Source organism: Peromyscus californicus, unplaced genomic scaffold, assembly GCF_007827085.1.
Source record: "Peromyscus californicus insignis strain IS unplaced genomic scaffold, ASM782708v3 Scaffold_3__1_contigs__length_106647218, whole genome shotgun sequence".
In the NCBI taxonomy this organism is placed as follows: domain Eukaryota; kingdom Metazoa; phylum Chordata; class Mammalia; order Rodentia; family Cricetidae; genus Peromyscus; species Peromyscus californicus.
In genome coordinates, this window is record NW_026294551.1 from 12,338,251 (window position 1) to 12,361,566 (window position 23,316).

At 34.4% G+C, this 23,316-nt stretch overlaps 1 protein-coding gene across 1 annotated transcript in view; it reads left to right on the forward strand.

The window, feature by feature from the left end:
* Abca5 (ATP binding cassette subfamily A member 5) overlaps positions 1-23,316 on the forward strand; it is a 74,955-nt gene that overhangs the window by 14,267 nt on the left and 37,372 nt on the right. The window contains exons 5-18 of the mRNA XM_052756179.1: positions 445-533; positions 2,524-2,753; positions 6,537-6,678; positions 7,707-7,895; positions 9,264-9,411; positions 10,356-10,524; positions 11,220-11,278; positions 15,264-15,374; positions 16,593-16,768; positions 17,355-17,474; positions 18,511-18,649; positions 19,851-19,941; positions 20,121-20,260; positions 21,723-21,842. Of these exons, the coding sequence (XP_052612139.1) occupies positions 445-533; positions 2,524-2,753; positions 6,537-6,678; positions 7,707-7,895; positions 9,264-9,411; positions 10,356-10,524; positions 11,220-11,278; positions 15,264-15,374; positions 16,593-16,768; positions 17,355-17,474; positions 18,511-18,649; positions 19,851-19,941; positions 20,121-20,260; positions 21,723-21,842 (1,923 nt within the window). The remainder of the gene's footprint in view (positions 1-444; positions 534-2,523; positions 2,754-6,536; positions 6,679-7,706; positions 7,896-9,263; positions 9,412-10,355; positions 10,525-11,219; positions 11,279-15,263; positions 15,375-16,592; positions 16,769-17,354; positions 17,475-18,510; positions 18,650-19,850; positions 19,942-20,120; positions 20,261-21,722; positions 21,843-23,316) is intronic.

Here is a 23,316-nt window from a genome sequence, read left to right on the forward strand (position 1 = left end):
GGTCTGGGATACATCACTTAGGATGATTTTTTTCTAGTTCCATCTATTTGCCTGCAAATTTTATGATGTTATTTTTTTAAACTGCTAGATAATACTCTTGTGAAAATGTACCATATTTTCCTTATCCATTCTTCTGTTGAGGAGCATCTAGGTTGTTTGCAATTTATGGCTATTATGAAGAGAGCAGCAATGAACGTGGTTGAACAAATGTCTCTGTGGTAGGACGAAACATACTTTGGGTGTAGTAGTTGAAACTTTGAGGTAGATCGATTCCCATCTTCCTGAGGAACAGCCACACTGATTTCCATAGTGGCAGCAAGTGTTCTTAATCACTGTAAAGAGTGATTGATTGTGCTACATTGGTAACCTTCCATGTGTTATTTTCAGAAGAAAGTCCTTACAATATTGTAAAGATTCTTATGTCTCGTATTTTTCTCCCTATAGCTGGTTGTTCAAAGTCGTGTGATGCTGCTCAGTACTGGTCCTCAGGGTTTACAGTTTTACAGGCATCAATAGATGCTGCCATTATACAGGTAAATGTAACAAAGGAAGAAAAATCAAACCACAATTTAATAATTACTCCTTAATTCTTTAAAGTTGGATTTGGTTAAGTTACTTAAAAATATATATAATACATAACATAATCATTTGAGAAAAAAGATAAAATGGAAATAATATTTTCTAATTTAATACTTCTTGAAGTCTACTTTTATTGTATAGTTTTATGAATATTATTCAGCATACTGTATGTATATCAATACCATATATTTATTGATTATAGGCAATATTTCTGAAATATTCCTGTATTATGAAGGATCTGAAATTTTAGACTTTTCACTTGAATGCAAATAAGTTAAAGAAGGTGACTACCTTTATTATCTTAATTGTAGTGCTAGATTTTATTTTCTATTCAACATTTATCCCTTATTTATTAAACAATGTTTCTAAGTTATATTCTCATATAAATTTATTTAATGTTTACCAACCTTCTGAGACTGAAACTGAAAATAAAGTTATATCAAGTAGCTTCAGGACCCTGAATTACTGGCAGAGGATCAGATTATGGTCTTTTGACTCCTAAGTCTAAGCTTTAGTACAATTCTGCCTCTAAGATGATGTGTAAATTCTTAAATTATGCTCTAAAGGTATGGCCTTAAATTTTGTGCCTTAAACGAGAGCCATTAGAATTACATATCACATTTCTACATTTTCCCTAGTATCTGTGGGTTTTTTTCCTATTTGCTTTTTCAATTTGAAATTTACTATAAAATATCTTAATATAAAAATGCATATAAGCAGTCTTCTCTACCAAACTGTACATTCAGAGTATGCATGATACAATAGAAGTAGGATTGGAGTCTGTAAACAGCAGTCTTGTCTCTTCTAGCTGTTAAACTTCTAGGTAGCACACTGACTGTAAATGTAATACTTTTTTGTGACAGGACTCTTGTAAGAACCAAATAAGATAATGTGTGTAGAATTGTCTTAAAAATGATTGCAACTTGCATGCTGTGACTGTATTAGGGTTTGTAATACTGTGTTACTTCAGTTGTATTGTTAAGATAAAGATTGAAATATTAGATGTGTCTCTATGATGATACTACAGAACTTAATTGTGTTTCAGTCAGATATTAGCCCTCACAAGCTTAGACCACTGTGTTGTCTAGTACAGAGTTGTATTTCAGGCATTTATTTGAATATTAGAAGTATCAGTTAGTAAATATTTTAATTACATAATTCTGTAAATATATCCTGTGTATCTATTTTATTTTGGTTTTTCAAGACAGGGTTTCTCTGTGTAGCTTTGGTGCCTGTCCTGGATCTCGCTCTGTAGACCAGGCTGGCCTTGAACTCAGAGAATTCTGCCTGGTTCTGCCTCCCAAGTGCTGTGATTAAAGGTTTGTGCCATTACTGCCCAGCCTGAATGTATCAATTTTAAAGCAGTAAGAAAACATGCTCTTGCTGGACGGTGGTGGTGCACGCCTTTAACCCCAGCACTCGGGAGGCAGAGCCAGGTGGATCTCTGTGAGTTCGAGGCCAGCCTGGGCTACAGAGTGAGTTCCAGGAAAGGTGCAAAGCTACACAGAGAAACCCTGTCTCGAAAAAAACCAAAAAAAAAAAAATGCTCTTTAAATAAAAGAGCCTTTTAAAATATAGCCTTAGGAATGGTGGCTATTAATCATTCCTATAAGCCTCAGCTTTGAAGAAGCAAGCATATTCTTAATATGTCTTTAATCTGCTTAATGTGATAATAAAATCATATGATTTTATTTTATTGGATGAATTAATCAAAATTTATTCATTCCAATTCTTCAAACTTTTAATTTCCAGAATGAATTAAAAGGAGAATTCTGCTTTATATGATGATATTATGGTCACTCACTTTATTTCAAGAGTGTGGTTTTTTTTAGTATTTTATTTGCATGAGGTTACTTACTAATTTTAGGTAATAATAATCACATTTTATTAGGAGCTATTGTCAGAACTAAATTAATTTAATGTGTTTACATTTTGTAATTATAGCTGAAGACCAATGTTTCTCTGTGGAAGGAGCTGGAGTCAACTAAAGCTGTTATCATGGGAGAAACTGCTGTTGTAGAAATAGACACTTTCCCCCGAGGAGTCATTTTAATATATCTAGTCATAGCATTTTCACCTTTTGGGTACTTTTTGGCAATTCACATTGTAGCAGAAAAAGAAAAAAAGTTAAAGGAATTTTTAAAGATAATGGGACTTCATGACACTGCTTTTTGGTATGTTTAATGGTTTATTACTTAGTATAGTTAACAGTTGTATTAAATATACAGATCTTGAGCAGTATACTCTAATTTACCCAATTTGATGTAATGCTGATCCCAATCCTTGTAATATTTCCGTTTTTCTTAGAATTTGAGATTAGCTAATTAGTTGCTTGTTTTACTGTAAGGGAAGAGCAGTGTGGGAAGTTTATGTTGACAGTACATTTAAATTTTATCTCACATTCTGTTTGAACCCATGAGCCATGTACCATGTATTTCATCTCATCATTGCACTGAAGATATGAAATCTCTAAAAATTAAAAGTTGACTATTAATGTCCTTCTCTAATATCATAGCATATACATAACACTGAAAATTTAGTTAAAAAGATCAGGGTCTGCACATGTAGTTCCTGAACTCTTTTCTCCACCTGAAAACCAGTAAAGTAAGATGAGGAACATATAGGTAATTTATAGAGACACAATGGAGAAAAAAGTTCCCATGAGTGTATGTTACTATATCAGCATTTTTATACAGTGCTAATTTTATGGAGGCATGCATATTTATAAATAGCTAAGTACTTTTTTTTCTTTCTACTGTGTATTAAGACACGTTGTTTATAAGCTGGCTTGCTTGTGCCTGCCTATAATGCACTAAAAAATTAAGTCAGGAGGGTCTTGAGTCTGAGGCCAGCCTAGGCTACATTGCTAGATGCTGTTTCAAACAAAAACTGGTTTCTTTTAGCTCATTTAGGAGGAAGGTTAGTACTGTGTAAGTTGCTATTAAAAGATGCATTTACACATTTTTATTTTGCCTATTGTAACAATTATAAAGCTTTTATTATGTCTTAACATTTTCTTTACTTTTTAAATTTATTTTTATTTTGCATGTATGAATGTTTTGCCTGCATGTATGTCTGTGCACCATGTGTGTGCAGTGTTTGCAGAAGCCAGAAGAGAGTATTGGATTCTGTAGCTTGAGTTTTCCTGCCTGGCCCACAGTCAGGACAAATCTCTGTCACCTGCCAGTCCCACTGCAGCTCAGACCCGACCAAGTAAACACAGAGACTTATATTGCTTACAAACTGTATGGCCGGGGCAGGCTTCTTGCTAACTGTTCTCATAGCTTAAATTAATCCATTTCCATTAATCTATACCTTGCCACGTGGCTCGTGGCTTACCGGCATCTTCACATGCTGTTTGTCATCATGGCGGCTGGCAGTGTCTGTCTGACTCAGCCTTCCACTTCCCAGCTTTATTCTCCTCCTTGTCCCACCTACACTTCCTGCCTAGCCAATGGCCAATCAGCATTTTATTTATTGATCAATCAGCAACACATTTGCCATACAGAACATCCCACAGCACTCCCCCCCTTTTTTTTTTTCAAAAAGGAAGGTTTTAACCTTAACAAAGTAAAATTACATATAATTTGGGAATTTGGGCGTAGCTTCTCTTACTACTTCCTGCTGGAGGGGGGCGCTGTATCTTATGGGGACACAAAGAAAATTTTAGGATCATGGAGTAGTCCGTGAGGCTGTATCGTCTGAGCCAGTTGCCTTGAAACCATTCTGGATGTTGAATCATCTGGGCCATGGTGTCATCGGAGACCTTTCAGGGGGTCTTGGCTGGTCAAACGTGATGTATCTTAATCTTGAACAAATCCATAGCCTCTGGCTTTCTGCGGAAACAAAAGAGACTCTTTTCCAAAGCAACATATCCTTTTATCCAAATTTTGAGGTCAAGGTACCTTTAAAATATACATTTTGGCATAATTCAACAGTTTTTACAATCAAATGTTTTTCTGCAGTTAAAAATCCCAAAGACAACACAATCCAGATTCTCTGTGTAATATTCATCTCTATGTGGCTTATTTTCTATATTACCTTTACTGTCTCTTTAAAGACTTTATTTTTTAAAACTATGTATTTGTTTCTATAACTCTATATATCACCTTTTTTGTCTCTTTCAAGCCTACGTATCTTTTACACACATTGTAAACTATTACATCTGAATCTATCTTATTGTGAATCTATTGCCTTAAACTGCAGCAGCTGTGGCTGCTGTCTCCACCCACCTCAGCTTCCCAACATGGCGGTGGTAGTTTACCACCAGCTCTGGGAGCTATCATGGGTCTATGCTTTTATCCAAGCAGCATGTAGCCCAAAAACCTCTTTTTTTGTTTTGTACTAGCAAAGTCTAAATCCACCATGCAGCTTAATCTGCCACTTGCAGAGGCCTCATTCCCACCATACTGCAGGTCGAGCGCACAGGCTAGGAACCCACAAGTAGCTCAAACCGGCAGCTGCCACTCATTTGAGAGAGACAATTAGGAAGCTGTTTTTAGCTCCGTTTTAGAATCTTTTCTCAGGTTTTAGGTAGAAACTCTTGCCACCACGTTGGACGCCATTTGTAGCTTGAGTTTTCCTGCCTGGCCCACAGTCAGGACAAATCTCTGTCACCCGCCAGTCCCACTGCAGCTCAGACCCGACCAAGTAAACACAGAGACTTATATTGCTTACAAACTGTATGGCCGTGGCAGGCTTCTTGCTAACTGTTCTTACAGCTTAAATTAATCCATTTCTATTAATCTATACCTTGCCACGTGGCTCGTGGCTTACCGGCATCTTCACATGCTGTTTGTCATCATGGCGGCTGGCAGTGTCTGTCTGACTCAGCCTTCCACTTCCCAGCTTTATTCTCCTCCTTGTCCCGCCTACACTTCCTGCCTAGCCAATGGCCAGTCAGTATTTTATTTATTGACCAATCAGCAACACATTTGCCATACAGAACATCCCACAGCAGGATTCTCTGGAACTGGAATTACAGATGGTTCTTAGTCCCTGTGTCAGTCCTAGGAATCAAACCCAGGTCCTCTGCAAGAGCCAACGAACGGTCTTAACCACTGAGCTATCTCTCCAGCCCCATACTGTTATTTTGAAAGAGGTCTCTACAAGTAACTCTGGCTGTCTTGGAACTTCCTAGATAGACCAGGGTGGCCTTGAACTCACAGAGGTCTTCCTTCCTCTGCCTCCTGAGTGCTGGGATTAAAGGTGTGCGTGACTACACCTAACCTTTTTTTTTTAAATGTTCTAGAAATGGCTTTTAAGAAGCAATGGGTTATTATTTTTGTATTGAAATTGCTAGATGAACTTAGCTCTAAGTGATAAATATATTAACTCAAATGTTTATATTTGAAGTTTTCTTTAAAATGATTTTTCTTCAATGCTAATGGGAAAAGAAATAAAATGTAAAATTAAATACTATAATAATTCCATTGAGCTCTAATTTGAGGGAAATTCTTGAGTAAAAATAGTGACTCTAGTTTGATCTTATTAATCAGCAGCTCACATGGTGTGAGTATGTAATTATGTCATTACTTGGTAAGGACTTTTGTGTTTTTGATAACCAAAGGTTCAGGGTTTAATTATAGTTCATTTCATAAAGAAAACAATTATATTGACTTACTAAACTTTTACAGTTTAAGAGAATCAGAGATGCTGGTGCTCTTTTGGATTTTGAGAGTATTAGCTTTAATCATGAATTGCTATTACATTTTAAAACTTTTTGATGCTGAGAGAGCATTTTATCTCTATATCAGTCACATTCACCTGTGACTTGACTAATACTTTATTTTTGGTTATTTAACAATATTAATTTTCAGTACATGAACACATGCAAATAAATTCATTTAAAGAATAAAATGGCTAAAACAAATTTGAAGCTTAGTTTAAAGCTTTTTTTTTTTTCACTGCTGAAGTGCGTTCATTTGACTATAAATGTATTTGCGCTTTCATTGTAGGCTTTCCTGGGTTCTTCTGTATACAAGTTTGATTTTCCTTATGTCACTTCTTATGGCAGTCATTGCAACAGCTTCTTCCTTATTCCCTCAGAGTAGCAGCGTTGTAATTTTTCTACTCTTCTTCTTATATGGATTATCATCTGTGAGTATTTTAACTGGAAATATCAGAGTACCTTCATAATGCATTTATGATCTTTTCATTGATTAACTTAGTCAATTTTTCATAAAGATATTTTTACTAACTTACAGATAAATAACTAAATAGTACATGATGTAGTATTGTATAATAATGCTTTTAGAAAAATTATAATCTCATGTTTAAATCTAACTTGTTTTTGGTATATTATATTTAAATGTAGTTCTGCTATTGTCTTTGTATAGTTTGTAGAAGATTGTACACTGCTGTATTTTTCCCCCTTTCATGAAGCCTTGACTTTTTCAAATTAGTTTATGCTCTAGGACAATTAGTTTTAAAGGCTTTTTTTTTTTAAATGTAGTTCTTTAGTAGTCTGATAGTCATTTGGTATGCTAACTGATGAATATAATGACTGACCATTGTTTTAAATGATTCCAGTTTTTATTATGATTGACTTATGTGCCTGTCTATATATTGTTAAATACTTTTACTATCATTTCCATTCTTCAAAATAATAAATTATAAATAGCTCCTATTTCTAGTATAATGACCTAATATATCATTTTCAACACTCAGTTTAAAACATAGATTCTTTGTTTAAAAACTTACTGGGGACTTGGGTGGAAGTACTTGCCTGACGACGGTAAGGACCTGAGTTTAGATCTCCAGCACCCACATAAATGTATTTGAAACCCCAGTGTGGGGGTTGAGGATTGGGAAGGTGAGGGGATAGAAACAGGTGGGTCCCTGGGGCTAGCTAGCCAACACATGGCTCCTCATGGACTCCATTGTATAAATGTGCTTATGTTTCCCTATTATACAGATAAATGTAGGCATTAACATTTGTCAGTTTAAAAATTTTAAATGTGTATCTCTATTTCTGTAAAAACAAAGCTTCTTCCTGTAGCATTTAGAAATTATATTTTAACAGCTGTAGTTTCTCATGAATGCAACTTTCTTTCACAAAAAAGTTAATTTGCTTTTCTATCAGTGTATATGAGTTATAAATTAACCTTAACATTTCTGCTTTTTAGGTGTTTTTTGCTTTAATGCTGACACCTCTTTTTAAAAAATCAAAACACGTGGGAGTAGTTGAGTTTTTTGTCACTGTGGCACTTGGATTTGTTGGCCTTTTGATAGTCCTCATGGAAAGTTTCCCCAAATCGCTAGTGTGGCTCTTCAGCCCTTTCTGTCAGTGTACCTTTCTGATTGGTATTGCCCAGGTAGGTAATGCATTCATCTTTCATTCGCCAAGTGTTTTCTTTGCTTGCCAGTTGGTTGCAGTGTCTTGTCCTACCACTAATAGCACCTTTTGTTTGTAAACAAACAACACTAACACTTCTTGAGAAAGAGATGCAAGAAAATTGTTAAATTTCATCAGAAAGAAATATACTAGAGTATACCTTATATTTACTGTCACTTATAATGTCTCCAATTTTAAGTTTTCAGTTAAATATCTTGCTTACAAGTTCTTAAGTTTTTGCTTTAGTGTATCTCATAACTCTGTTTCAGTGTAATAACTCAGTTTATTAGAAGTCATTGGTTGAGTTCCAAATAATCTTCATTGCTCTATTGTAAACACTTAAATTTATTTCAGAAGAATGCTGAGCAGAAAATTGTGTATGACACAGAACAAAGTTATCACGAGTAAAATAATAAAATATGTTAAGTGTGTAGGGTAGGTTTTATTAGTCTAGGAGCCATAGAATTGTCATTCATCTAAATAATATTTAGAATTAGGGAAAGGAGAGATATCTTAGTGGTTAAGAGAACTAGCTACTTTTCCAGAGGTTCAAAGTCCAATTCCTAGCACCCCCATGGTGGCTTTCAAGTGGCTATAATTCTAGTTACAGGAATCTGATGCTCTCTTTTGCTCCTCCGGCACCAGGCACACACCTGCAGGCAAAACATCTGTATACATAAAAAAATTTAAATTAAGAATACTTACATTATAAATTTGCTTTTTTATTTTTCTTACATGTATAGTCAGAGTCAAATGAAAAAATAAATCTCCTAAGGAGCTATTTATAGAGTAGAACATAAACTCAGTTATTATATGTGATTTATGTTTGATATTATGTAGATGTTTTATGAGGTAACATTGCAGTAGATTATTTATAAATATATTAATCAATTGATTTAATTACTTGAAACTTAAGAGTCATTGTTACACACTTTGAGACTGTACTGTTGCATACAAGCTTCAGAAGCATAGACTGGGAAAAAAGGAATTAAAAGATGGGCATGGTGGTGCATGCCTTTAAATCCTTTAATCAGGAGACAGAGACAAGTAGATCTCTGAGTTCAAGGTCAGCTCAGTCTACAAAGACCCTGTCTTAAAAAACAAAACAAAACAAAACAAAAAAACTCACACAGAATAGAAACCATGATTAAATGAATCATTTAGGTAAACTTTCTCTCTCTCTCTCTCTCTCTCTTTTGGGTGGTCCTTACTATTTTCCTTATAACGGCTTGTTTCTAATTACTTTTTAAATAGTTTTGTTAATGTCACTCTGGATAAAACAAATGATTAGTAGTGTTAGCTTTGTTCTAATCATCTTTGTGAATAAAGTTGGTGTTTTTGTTTTCAGGTCATGCATTTGGAAGATTTTAATGACGGTGCCTTATTTTCTAATTTGACTGAAGGCCCCTATCCTCTAATCATTACTGTTGTCATGCTGGCTCTTGATAGTGTATTCTATGTCCTCCTGGCTGTTTATCTTGATCAAGTCATTCCAGGTATGTGCTTGGTTACTGTAAAGATTCTAAAGGAATTTTGCTCATATAGGGTCAGTTTAACTTTTTTCCCCCTCCTAGTCAGAGTATTTTAAGTCTTTGGTGGTTTAATTTGCTTTTAAGTAATATATATGCATATATTCACAATATACATTATGTTGTGTATTCACCACCCTCTAGTGAACATAAGGAGATTGTGTAAAAAGGATGTTTGTTTTGAAAGGTTAGTTGAACTTCACAGCTCAATCCTTACTTATATTAATCTCTTAAAACTATTTTATTTAACTCTTTAAAATCTAAAACTATGAAGCAATCTTGTAACTCCAAACACTTTTCTTCAACTTTTAAAAATTTAATTTCGTTTTTAAAAATTAAAATACAATTACATTATGTGCCTTTCACTTTACTCCCTCCAACTCTTTTCATGTCCCTGCCCCCCCCAAATTCATGGCCTCTTTTTTTGTTGTAGTTACATCTATCTGTCTTTCTGTCTGTCTATCTAAATATCTGTCTAAATGCATAAATATGTAAATACAACCCACTGAGTACCTTTAGTGATGTTTGTATATGATTGTCCCCCTTCATCATTTACCATGTGTTCTTGAGGTCCTCATTATATTTTTCTGAATTCCAGGTCTATCTAATATGGTAAATACCAGTTAATATGACTTTATTTAATTAATTATTACTAATTTTCTTTTGAGACAAGGTCTTACTCTATAATCTTTTCTGGGCTGGAACTTGCTGTGTAGTTTCTGCTAGCTTTAACCTCAGAATCTGTCTGCCTCTGCTTCCCATGTGCTAGGATTCAGTGTATGTGCTACCACACCCATCTAATATGACTTTTAAAATCAAAATTAAGAAAATAAGGTTATTTACTATCTATGATTTTAAAAATGCTTTCAGAAAGAATTTCTTATAGCTCTGTTTTTACTTTCTATTTTTAGGAGAATTTGGCTTAAGGAGATCATCTTTATACTTTCTAAAACCATCATATTGGTCAAAAACCAAAAGAAATTATAAGGAGCTATCAGAGGGCAACGTTAATGGGAATATTAGTCTTAGTGAAATTGTTGAGCCTGTTTCTTCAGAATTTATAGGAAAAGAAGCTATAAGGTACGATTCATTTTTGGAAGTATAGATAGAACTGTTGATGGAAATTGTGACATTTAAATCCTGTGTTGTACTATCATAAAAGATGTGGAATGAGAAAATTCACATTTGTAGGCAGTTTGATATTGCTGACATAAAATGACATCTAGTTTATATCTCCTTTAATGAAAAATGAAAATAATCTGTAAATTCCTTGAAGCAAGTGCTTCACTTAGAAGTTATCTGAGCATGAAAAGGAGTGAATGATGGAAAAAATGGAGAGCAGCAGTGTACTTTTATAGTTTCTTAGATAATTGTGTCCTTAATGTCACTTTTCTTTGTTTTTTTGTTTTAGCAGGAAGGTGGTTTATTATTTTTCCCTATTAAATATTTCAGCCTTTTCTTTCCTCCTCCATTTTTTGTACAATAATGCAAATTTATTCTTGTTTTGAACATGTGATTACAAAATATCCCTCTAGTTCCACTCATCCATTTTTTTTTTCCCAAATTTGAATATGTGTTACCCGAGGTACATGTGTACATCACTATTTTAAATAGTGTGCAATGTATCTTATATTGCTAGAGATATATAGCTAGTTCAGAATTTAAAAGGTACATCTTAAAGCAATTAAGATAGCTTGGATAAAAATATCATATGTGTAAACACATGTAATCATACATTTTTGTGTATATTTCTAATATAAATCTGTGTTTTTCAGAATAAATGGTATTCAGAAGGCCTATAGAAAAAAAAATGAAAATGTGGAGGCTTTGAGAAGTAAGTACCCTGCCCAGAATTTAGTTCATAGCATCATAGTACAAATGAGGAAGTTTAAACTTACCTGTTAGGATTTTCTGTCTTGCCATTATAGATACTTTATGTGACTAATGTTGATAATAAAACTTACAACATGGAAGTTAATAAAGCCAGAAAGTGATATCTGTTAACATGGGAATACCCAACTATTTGAACCAGTTTATATTTTGTTCTTTTACACTTTATTATTGTATACATGTATATCTGTTAGTTATCTCTTTTTAAGATTCTGTTTGTTGTGATGAACTATCTTGAGAATTGGGGTACATTTTGCAATATGTAAATATCTTCCAGGATCAGTAAAATACACATACACTGACATTTTTAATCTATGTGACTTTACTCTGGTAGGGTACAGTGGTATGTTAGTATAGTTTTATTTTACATTGGCCCAATACATAGTGCTCCTTATCATTCCTTCATTGGGCATTTGAATGTTCTTCTTTCTAAAGTACCTATTTAAGTTTTTCATTTTTAATATTTTAGATTCATGGCTTGTGTTAGATAAAGGTATTCAGATATCCTATTCTAATTTGAAGCATGCCTTTTGCTTCTGAACAGTGTGTTTTGATGAGCATAAGCAAATTCTTAATTTAAATTAGGCCCAATATATGAGTCTATCATTTCTGGCTGCAGTGCTATTAATGATAAATGATTCTTTAATTGTTTTACTTGACATTAAAGCTTAGGTATCGCCTCCAATGTGAGTTATTCAACTGGAAGTTACTGCCAATGCCAAGAAGCAAGAGAAAGAAATAAATGATACCCAGGTTGTAAAGGAACCAATGAAATCAACTTACTTTCAGATGAAATGATCAGTCTCTGTAATAAAAATAGTAAAACTAAAAATGTGCTTAGAAGAGTGACAGGGTCCAAGATAAATAAATAAATAAATAAATAAATATATATATATATATATATATATATATATATTTATATATAAAAAGTACAGAACATTCCTGACAAAGCTTTAAGAACTAGACAGAAATACCATGTTTAAGGGTTGAATGTGTAGATGTGAATTCTATCCAGATTTTATAGATTCACACTCAATCAAAATTCTGTTAGACTTTTTTGTTCATTTTGAAAAGTGGATTCTAAAAATTATGTATAAGTTAAATGACTTAGAATTCCCCAAACAAATGTAAACAACAACAACAACAATGACAGATTTGGAGTTTATTATTACCTTGCTTCAAGATTATAGTAATCACGACTTTTTTTCTTGGCATAAAAGAAATAGAAAAAGCAGTGAAATAGAGAACACAGAATGCTGTGGGATAATGCCCTTGTACACCGGTTTAATAAAACACTGATTGGCCAGTAGCCAGGCAGGTAGTATAGGCAGGGCCAGCGGAAGAGAGGAATGCTGGGAACAGGAAGGACCGAGTCACGTGTCGCCAGCCAGACATAGAGGAAGCAAGATGACAAGGCAGAATTGAGAAAAGGTACCAAGCCACGTGGCTAAACATAAATAAGAATTATGGGTTAATTTAAGTGTAAGAGCTAGTCAGTAATAAGCCTGAGCTAATGGCGAAGCAGTTATAATTAATATAAGCCTCTGTGTGCTTACTTGGGGGGTGCGAGTGGGAGAGATTTGTCCCAACCGCTGGCCAGCTGGGACATAGAAAAACTCCAGCTACAACTGAAATATTACTTAAATTTTTATAAGAATTAAATTTTCAATAAAGTTTAAAACAAAACTAGAAAAATATGAACTGTGATCCATGCTGAACACTGTATACAAAACCTAGTGGAAATCGGGTCATACAACCAAATACAAAACTTATGACAATAAAACTTAAAGAATTAAAACTAGGAGAAATATTTTGAGACTTGGTTAAACAGAAGTTTTATAGTTATGGTTCCAGAAGCACAAACTGTACCCGATTGAAAAAGTCTTCTGCTCTTTGTAAGATACTGCTAAGGAAATGAAAAAAGTAATAGATTGGAAGAAAGGTTTGTAAATCCTATGTCCAACAAAGCACTTTTATCTAGAATATTTTAAAATGCCTCAAAATGCAAAAATAAGAAAACAGAAGTGTAGTTGGAAGTTTTCCTGTCTCCCACTGGGTCCCATAATCACTTGGTCCCAAGTAAACACACAGAGCCTTATATTAATTACAAACTGTATGGGCTATGGCTCAGGCTTCTTGTTTTGCCACGTGGCTTCGTGGCATTACGTGTTCTTTCACATCTTGCTTCTCATGGTGGTGGCTTGCAGCGTCTCCCCCAACTCTGCCTTTCTCCTCTCTATATATCTTTGCTTGGATTTCCTGCCTGGCTATAACCTGTTTTGCCATAGGCCAATGCAGCTTTATTTATTAACCAATGGGAGAAACATATACTCACAGCATACAGAAAGACATCCCACAACACTTTCCTTTTTCTTTCTAATAAAAAAGGAAGGTTTTAACTTTAACATAGTGAAATTACACACACCAAAAAAATTATCAAGCAGTAATTACAGTTACACTAGCTAGTCTATTTGTATTTGGCAAAATTAGAAAATATTCTATCATCCCCTATTTTTGTGAGTCTAAAGTTTTATACCTAATTTATCTTTTATGATTACTAAGGAAAACTATAATTGTAACACTCTAGTCTTCAACTCCATCAAAGATCCCAGAAGGATATAATATTCCCTAAGTAAACAGGAGGTGCATTATAAGCAACTTCCAAAATTCTAGAAATGACAGAGACATCTGGCTGTCTGGACAGTCACCCAAAGTTCCTCTGCAACATTGAGGCATTCATCTTCAGCCTGCAGGTCTAGAGTCTCTGGCAGACTTTTTTGTGAAGCAGAAAATTTGAAGAATTGTCTTACCTATTGGCAAAATTCATCAGTTGCTTTCCCCTGTGTCCTGCAGAATGTCTGACAGTATCTTCTGTGAAGCATAGCAGCTTTGGCTGACTCTGCTCCGTTAGGTTTCCCAACATGGCCTAGGTACGTTTACCGCCAGCTCTGGGAGCCATGCTTACCACCAACTCTGGGAAGCAGTGGGTCTGTGCCTCCATCAAGTAGCTTGTAGCCCAGAAACTTTTTTTTTTGTCTGTACTAGCAGATGTGGGGAAGGAATGACTATTACAGGGGCACACAGTAGTCCAAGATAAATCATAATTAGGCTCTGGACCTGCAACATTTCAACCTCTCCAGATCATGGAAGTTCTAATCAGTCAGTCAGCCTTGCATGGCTGAGTGAACAGTGAGGCTTCCTACCAGGAGCTTTCTCTCAGTCTTAGGGTCGTTTCTTGACTAGTTCATTCCTGCTTTGTCATTTGAGTTGTTCATATCTGTCCTCCTTCAGTTGATTATAGAGCCATCTAGTTGTACATAATTCATTAAATTGAACTCTTAGGGGCTGGAGAGATAGATGGCTTAGTAGTTAGGAACACCGGCTTTGTTTCCAGAGGACCTGAGTCCAATTCCCAGCACTTACATGGCAGTTCACAATTGTCTGTAACTACACTTCCAAGGCATCTGACGCATGCAGGCAAAATATCTGTGCACATAAAATGAAAATAAGAAAAATTGTACAAATTTAACCTTTTACATATTCTCTTAGCTATTCCTGTGCTTCTGGTATCAACTCCTTGTTTTGTTCTTTTTGTTTCCACTGTATTTAACATGTCTTCAGATACCTTTGTGAGATAAATTTTTCTTTTAATTTCCTTGATAATTTTTAAAAGTCAGTACACAGAAAACCTTCAAATACTTTGTGTATACCTTAAATCTTAGTGTCAGAACAAATTAATAACAGTTTATTTACATTTCCTGTTATTTAAACCACTGACTATGTTGATGCTACTTAACTGCATAAACTATGTTGTTAACTTTATGTATTGAAATTTGTCTTCCTTAAGATTGCTTGGAATTATGAATTGCCGTATATAGCTGAACAGAAATTAAAAACACATTTGAGCCTTCTCTTTTTCCCTGAACTAGATTTGTCATTTGACATATATGAAGGTCAAATTACTGCATTACTGGGTCATAGTGGAACAGGAAAAAGTACACTGATGAATATTCTTTGTGGATTGTGCCCACCTTCTGATGGTAAGAGTTTTCTCACTTAGAAGAAAAAAATCTTAAAATTTTGTAAGCATTATTAATGAAGGATTCACAGTATGTAGCAATTATTTGTCTCTTTACATGTATACTAGATGATTTATGCAGTGATTTGGAATAGCTATTTCTACATCTATGAAGAAGTTTTTTTTTTTACTATATACACTATTTTTTTAAAATAAGAAATTGGTCCCATGATATTTAATAAAGTACAAAAAAAATCTAAATTTTTAACTACTTATTTTGATTTACTTTATTTTGTATTTATTTAATACACCTATTTCCATCACATATTTATATGTGTACAGGTCCTTATTCCTTATTTACATGAGAAAATAAATCAGTAAGTAACTAATTGGAAATTAAATTGATATTGGAAAAAAACACAATCTCAATATGCAGATGAAGGAAAGAATGATAAATATCAACACTATCTTCTAAAATAAAATTTTAGAAGCAGTACCTCAAAGGTATAGTCTAGATCTGGGATTGTTTTATAGGTGTAAACTCTGTGTGAAATTCTCATGTTTCTGCAATTACTATATTGTCAGTGAAGTAAATTTTATCATAAAGGGACCAGATAATATTGAATCTGCATTTCAACTTTGTAAACAAGACTTGAACTTCGAAATTAGTGTGACCTGTTCTTTATTTTTATTTGCGATGTTCTCTGACATTAGTTGTAATATCTTATACTTTAGACATATGACTTTTGTTAGAGATCACCATACATTATCATGTGATTTAACAGTTCATAAGTGGAGCATATTATCATTCATTTGAGAAATAAGTAAGCTGGAATTCAAGACATTATGTTCAAGATCATACAGCCAGCTTGTGCAAAATTTGTAGATCTTACTTCATTATCTCATAGTATCTGAAGGTGAAAGAAGTCTTTACTGAACCATAAATGTAAATAGTGTCACTGTAGTTATATAGATGTTTCATGTTAAGCCTGTAGTTTATTGTTCTTTCCACTATATAATATGGCCTGGAAATGAAGGAAAATGAGTTTCAAATATAAGTGAAAACATACCACCAATACTATCTAAATGAGAATGCTATGTCTTCTAACTTTATATTAATTCTGGCTTTGCACATGTTGTAACATTTTGTTGTAACAAAAGTAAATTATTAGTTACATCAAAACATGAATTTTTTTAACACTCAATGTCTTTAATGTAAATATAAATATTTTGCTTTTAGGCTTTGCTTCTATATATGGACACAGAGTCTCTGAAATAGATGAAATGTTTGAAGCAAGAAAAATGATTGGCATTTGTCCACAGTTAGATATAAACTTTGATGTTTTGACAGTAGAAGAAAATTTATCAATTTTGGCTTCAATCAAAGGAATCCCAGCCAACAATATAATACAAGAAGTATGTTATCCATATATAAACCATCACTGTATTTCCTATAAATTAATATACTTTGTAATATTTGTGCAATAAATATGCTTGAAAATCTAAACATATAAAACCTGTCTGGGCCAGTAAACAGAAAATATGAAGAATTAGAGGGATGTGGAGTACATACCTTAGCACATGTGAATAATTCTTTTTCGTCTGGAAGGTACTTACTTTTCCCTCCCTTCCTCTCATCTGCTCTGCCCTCACCCCTCTTCTGCACACCACTCTCCCTGCCTCAGTACACACAGAGCCTTCAGACTCATCTTTTTTCCTTCCCCATTACCCAGCAAGGCACAAAATTGAAACAGACTTCCTCTAAGAACCTTGTTACTTATTATTTCCAAAATTATGTATAATATTCGTAAAAATTAAGCACATCCTAACATTTTTAAGTTGATATTAAAACTAATTTAAAAATTATACTGCTTAAATGATGCTTAAAATAATACTTCAAAACTTTAGATACATAAAACTTAAGATATATAAAAACTAATTTTGATGATTATGGAAATTATATGGTTGTTAAAATGACATTGTTCACACTTTACTTTTACAGGTGCAAAAGGTTTTACTGGATTTGGACATGCAAGCCATCAAAGATAACCAAGCAAAAAAATTAAGTGGGGGCCAAAAAAGAAAGCTGTCTTTAGGAATTGCAGTTCTTGGGAATCCGAAGGTAAATATAGTATTAATTTCACTGGTGAGATAATTTTAAATTGTATTAGATATAAAAGGTTATGGGGCTGGAGATGTACCTTGGTGGTTAAGAGCACTGACTGCTCTTCTAGGGGACCTGTGTTCGTTTCCCAGCACCCACATAGTGACTCACTCCAGTTTCTTACTCCAGTTCCAGGAGGATCTGATACACTTTTCTGGTTTCTGGGACACCAGGTATACATGAAGTGCACAGACGTGCATTCATGCAAAACACTCATACATATAAAATAATAAATAGATTTTTAAAAAGTTAAAACAAGACAAAAATTAAAGGGATAATTAAGTTAGCCACTATCTGGGTGCACTAATTTTATATGTGTTTGTTCCCTAGCTTGTAGAAACAGAGAAGCAACTTTGCCTTACGCATAGTTAAAAAGCTCATGTATGTGTTTATGACCGAGAGCCTATGGAAACCACTCTCCTGCTGTGTTCCTCCTTTCTACTGTAGCATGGGATCAGGATGGATTCTGAATTTTTATTACCTGTACTTTCTGCTAGCACCCACTATCATGTTTTTTAAATTAAAAACAATTTGAAGCCAGACGAGGTGGCACATGCCTGTAATCCAGCACTCAGGAAGCTGAGATGAGTTCAAGGCCGGTCTAGACTATATAGTAAGAGTCTATCTTAATAAAAAGTTCCCCTAAAAAAATAGAAAGAATAAGTGTCCTGTCCCCTGAAAATGCTTACTTACCTTGAAATGATACAGGACATCCTCTAAAAAATCACTTGCTTATATGCAGATTCAATTATATATAGCAATATACTTAATATTTTTTCACTTTATTTGTCCGATTGTTATACCAGTGTCTTATATATAAGTAACCACAGAAAAGATTCACTTACAATTTTAAACATTTATACAAACTTTATATAAGAATGAAAAACAGATTTTCAGGTGAAAATATTAACTTGAAATAGAGAGATTTTCCAGTGTCCACATAAATTTTAAATATTTGGTTTTCTTGCTTTTTTTTATACCTATGTTCACTCAGATACTACTGCTAGATGAACCAACAGCAGGAATGGACCCCTGCTCTCGTCACATTGTTTGGAATCTTTTAAAATACAGAAAAGCTAACAGAGTGACAGTATTCAGTACTCATTTTATGGATGAAGCTGACATTCTTGCTGGTGAGATTTTTGCTTTACTTTAATAAGATAAGTTCACAAGCCTGAAGAGAGATAAACATGGAAATGCTAAATCCCATGGAAATGCTAAATCCCAAGGAATAATTATATCATGGTGTACAGTCTAAACAAAAATATTTTTAAAAATGAAAAATTATATATTTCTGTGTTCAGTCTTTCCCAAATCATCCTGTTTCAGTGAGTTCCCAAAAGAACTCATATAAGATTTTCCATATTACTATACTCATTATATATTAATTTATTAAAGCAAAAGGCTGTGAAGCAAAATTGGCAAAGGACTAAATCATATGAGGCACAATCTGGAGGAAGCCAGGCACAGATTCCCAGAGTCCCTTAATTTCTCCGTAACTTACTTGTACCGTATTTATAAAATATTGTCTTATAGTTTAGTAGAGACTCAGTACCCATGACTCCTGTGGGTACTGGTCATAGAGCTACTCTTCCTAACAGAGCAGTTCAAGACTTCATAACACAGGACAATTCTAGACTCCTTAAAGGAAGACACGCATTCAGCATAAACTATATTTGTGTGTGTGTAGAGTTTTTGACACTAATAGAAATCTTCCTCCGTCCAGATTCCCAGGTACTAGTCAAGGGCGAGCTTTATAAGCAGATCATTCTAAGGCAGGTTTCACTGGCCTGTTAACCATTTATGTGCAGTTTTGTATGGACACACACAGAGTCCAGGTTTATGTTAGAATTGGTTTTTTAACACCTAGAGCAAAGGTCTGAGAGTTCGAACTACTATAACTTCTTTTTCTAGTTGCTTGTGTAGTATAATAAATGGATAAGTTCACTCATCTCTTCAGCAGTATCTCTATCAAAAAGAATCCAATGAACTAATGTTTTTATTGTTATTATGTTTCCTTTCTTTGTACATTTGGTTATACAGGAATTATGAAAACTCCTGTACTATAAGTTCCTTTAAGAAGAGTGTGAGCTATGTGGGGTATGCACTCTGGAGTTAGGCTGCCTGAGTACAGTTCCTGACTTCATTATGGTAGTAGCTATGCGAAACATGTCTAAACAGTGTGTATTTGTCTTCTCTCAATATTCTCATCTGAAAAAAATAGGTGATGGTATTCTAGTGTCTTCCTCATAATGTTGTTGTGATGATTAATGATATAATACTTGGATGTATGCTAATTAACTTAGCCATTGAACTGTGAATTCCACTTTGTAGATAGGAAAGCTGTCATATCACAAGGAATGCTGAAATGTGTTGGTTCTTCAATTTTCCTAAAGAGTAAATGGGGAATCGGCTACCGCCTGAGGTAACACTTGTTCTTCTCTGACTTTACTCTATTTGTATTTGTGCTTGACCTGCTGTTACTATTTTTAGGGCTTGCTATATTGTGCCTTAACTATGTTAGTGATACAATTTAAACATTCAGAATTTAGTGTTGGTTGTTTATGGAATAATCATAAAAATCATGATTTTGGCTTTCTCTAGCATGTACATTGACAGATACTGTGCCACAGAATCACTTTCTTCACTGGTTAGGCAGCACATACCTGCAGCTACTTTACTGCAACAGAATGACCAACAGCTTGTGTATAGCTTGCCTTTCAAAGACATGGACAAATTTTCAGGTATACTTTTACTTTTCAGTTTCTTGATTGACTAGGACTTTTGTTTTGGGAATAGGTTTTTTGATGATTTTTCTATGTAATAGTCCCAGCTGCCAGAACTTGTAGTTTTTTACTTTACCTAGTCTTTGAGCCTGAAATACTGAATACTAATGTGTGTGCTTCTTGTTTTTATCTTTTTACAAATAGTATGGAACTATAATTTGTTAATTTAAATAATCAATGCAAATAAAGAGAATTATGTTTATGTTGTTAAGAAAAAAATTAGCCAGGCGGTGGTGGCGCACACCTTTAATCCCAGCACTCGGGAGGCAGAGCCAGGTGGATCTCTATGAGTTCGAGGCCGGCCTGAGCTACAGAGTGAGATCCAGGACAGGCACCAAAACTACACAGAGAAACCTGTCTCAAAAAACCAAAAAAAAATAAAAAGAATTAATTAAGGCTTGGTTTGGTGGTGCCCATCTGTAATCATAGCACTTGGGAGGCAGAGGCAGCCGGAGGATGGCTACAGGTATGAGGCCAGTCTAGTCTGCATAGCACATCCCAGAGCAACCGACCCTGTGGCCGACCCTGTGTCAAAAAAAGCCACAATTTGTTGTGGGTTTCCTGAGGACAATATGCGTATGTCTGTGTTTTTTGTTGTTGTGGTTGTTTGGTTTTGGTGTACATGTGTGTAGGGAGGCTTTGTGCATGTTTTCAAATAATTTGTAATTTCAGAATAAATTATAAAGTAATTATTTTAATTTAGAATTATCATTTAAGTGCTATGAAATATTTATTAATTTTAATTTATAACATTAATGGAGTTCTAATATTTTTCCATAAATATAATTTCCTTGGCATTCTTTGGAATTTATAATAATGTTAAAAGTATCCTGAGATCAAAATCTTTGAGTTCCACTATGCTGACTAAATTTAATAATATTCTAATTTTCTCTTTCTTTCTCTCTCTCTTTCTCTCTCTCTCTCTCTCTCTCTCTCTCTCTCTCTCTCTCTTTCTTTTTCTTTCTCTTTCTTTCTTGGCTTGGACCTCACCATGTATTCCTGGCTGCTCTTAATTCCATGCTAGTCCTCTTACCTCAGCCTCTAGAGTGCTGCTGAGGTCACAGACATGAATTACTGGGCCTGCCTGCCTGCCTTATACCCGTTTTTGAATGTATTTTAGACTAATTTGTATTATTTTTGAGTGGTGTTATAGGTCAATTTATATTAATTTTATTTTAGATTATGTGTGTGGGGAGAAGGTATTTGTATGTGAATCCAGGTGCCTGTGTAGGCTTCTCGGAGGCATCAGATTCCCATGAGCTAGAGTTGTGGGTTACCCCAACATTGGTGCAAGGAACTGAACTTGGGTCCTCAGTAAGAGCGTATTTGCTTTTAAATGCTGAGCCATCTCGAGATGTCAGCCTTCTGCACGACTTATGAGAGCTCTATACCATTCAACCTGTGTTTTTCTTTCTTCTAGGTTTGTTTTCTGCTCTAGACATTCATTCAAATCTGGGTGTTATTTCTTATGGTGTTTCCATGACAACATTGGAAGATGTATTCTTAAAGCTAGAAGTTGAAGCAGAGATTGACCAAGCAGGTAAAAACAGAACTAAAAATATCAGTCAGTGAATTGGACAAGACAAAAAATTTTATAAGCAAATAAATTATGCAACTTTATGAAGTTTGTGTTGTTTTGTGGAACCAAAGACAGAAGTAAATAAGTAGCTGAAGTATTTGTGAATAGTGATAGAAATTATGAAGGAAATGATATGATATTCTTGGAAGGTTTTATTGTCAGGGAGGACTTCATTGAGAAGATATTTGAACTGAGATGTCAATTACCATAAAAATCCAGACATGCAAATATTTTAGGACAAAATGTACTATATAAAGAAAATTTCTACTTCTCAGTTGTTGAGACATTAATTAGATGTCTTTGAAGTATGAAAACACAGGTCACCATGGCAGGAACCATGAAGAAAGTAATATTACATTGATGTCAGAGAGTACCCCAAGAGCTGGGTCATGTTTTGCTTCTGAGTATCTGAGAAGAGCTTCCTTTAATTTTTTTAGTACAATGTCAAAGGGTTTTAGAGCAAAGGAATAACTTAGTAAGTCCTGATTTGTGTTTTAGTGAACACATTCTTGGTTGGAAAGGTAGCTCCATTATAGAGCACTTGTCTGGCATCTCAAAGATTCTGGGTTTGTGTCCAGCACTGAAAAAAATGTTTCTAATTATTGAATGATAATTGTACCGTGAAAGAAGAGCAGATCAGTGAGGAAACTTGTATGTAAATCTTTGAATTAGGATGGCAGTAAAATCTGCAGGAAGTGGGTTTGTGTTGTATTGATCTCAGCAATAATGATTTGCTGAGGATTCTTAGGGAGGGATCAAGAATCAATCTCAAGTTTTTGCTTTGAGAACCTGATGCAGGATTGCTACTTCCTGAGAGAAGGATAGGGTTATGTAAAGATAGGATGCATTTTTGCTGTCATTGTTTGACATGTATCTGAAGCTAAGTGAAGTTGTGAGGGCTAGACATGGAAATTCTGAAGTCACAAAGATACTGTTTTATGGAAATAGGTAAGAACACTTGGTGGGAGAATATAGAGGTGTAAAGGGCAACCCCTGATGGTAAGCAGTCAAGGAGCAAGAGAAGGGCTGACAATTAGAATTTTCTTTCTTCACTAAAGAACAGAGAAGGGAAATTTGAGAAAAAGCTGTCTTTGGGGAAAGAGAAAGTGGACATTTAATTATCAAATAGCATACAGAGTAAAGTGAGGAAAGAAAATAGTTTTGGAAATGGGATAACGAGGGGCTTGGTAGTGGGGAAGACACTAGTAACCTTGCCAAGAGCATCTTGTGTGGTGTGGCAAAGAGCGAAGCTGGAGCTATGTAGTACAAGATGAGAATGTGAGCTGAGAATTTTATGATTGAAACTTAGCACGTGTTCAACTTGAATAGATGTTGACAAAGTGTATAAGAGTTCCATTTTTGTTCCACATCACTGCCAGATTCATTCTGTAAAGTTGACATGTCTTAGTTTTTAATCTTTGTATTCCAAACATAT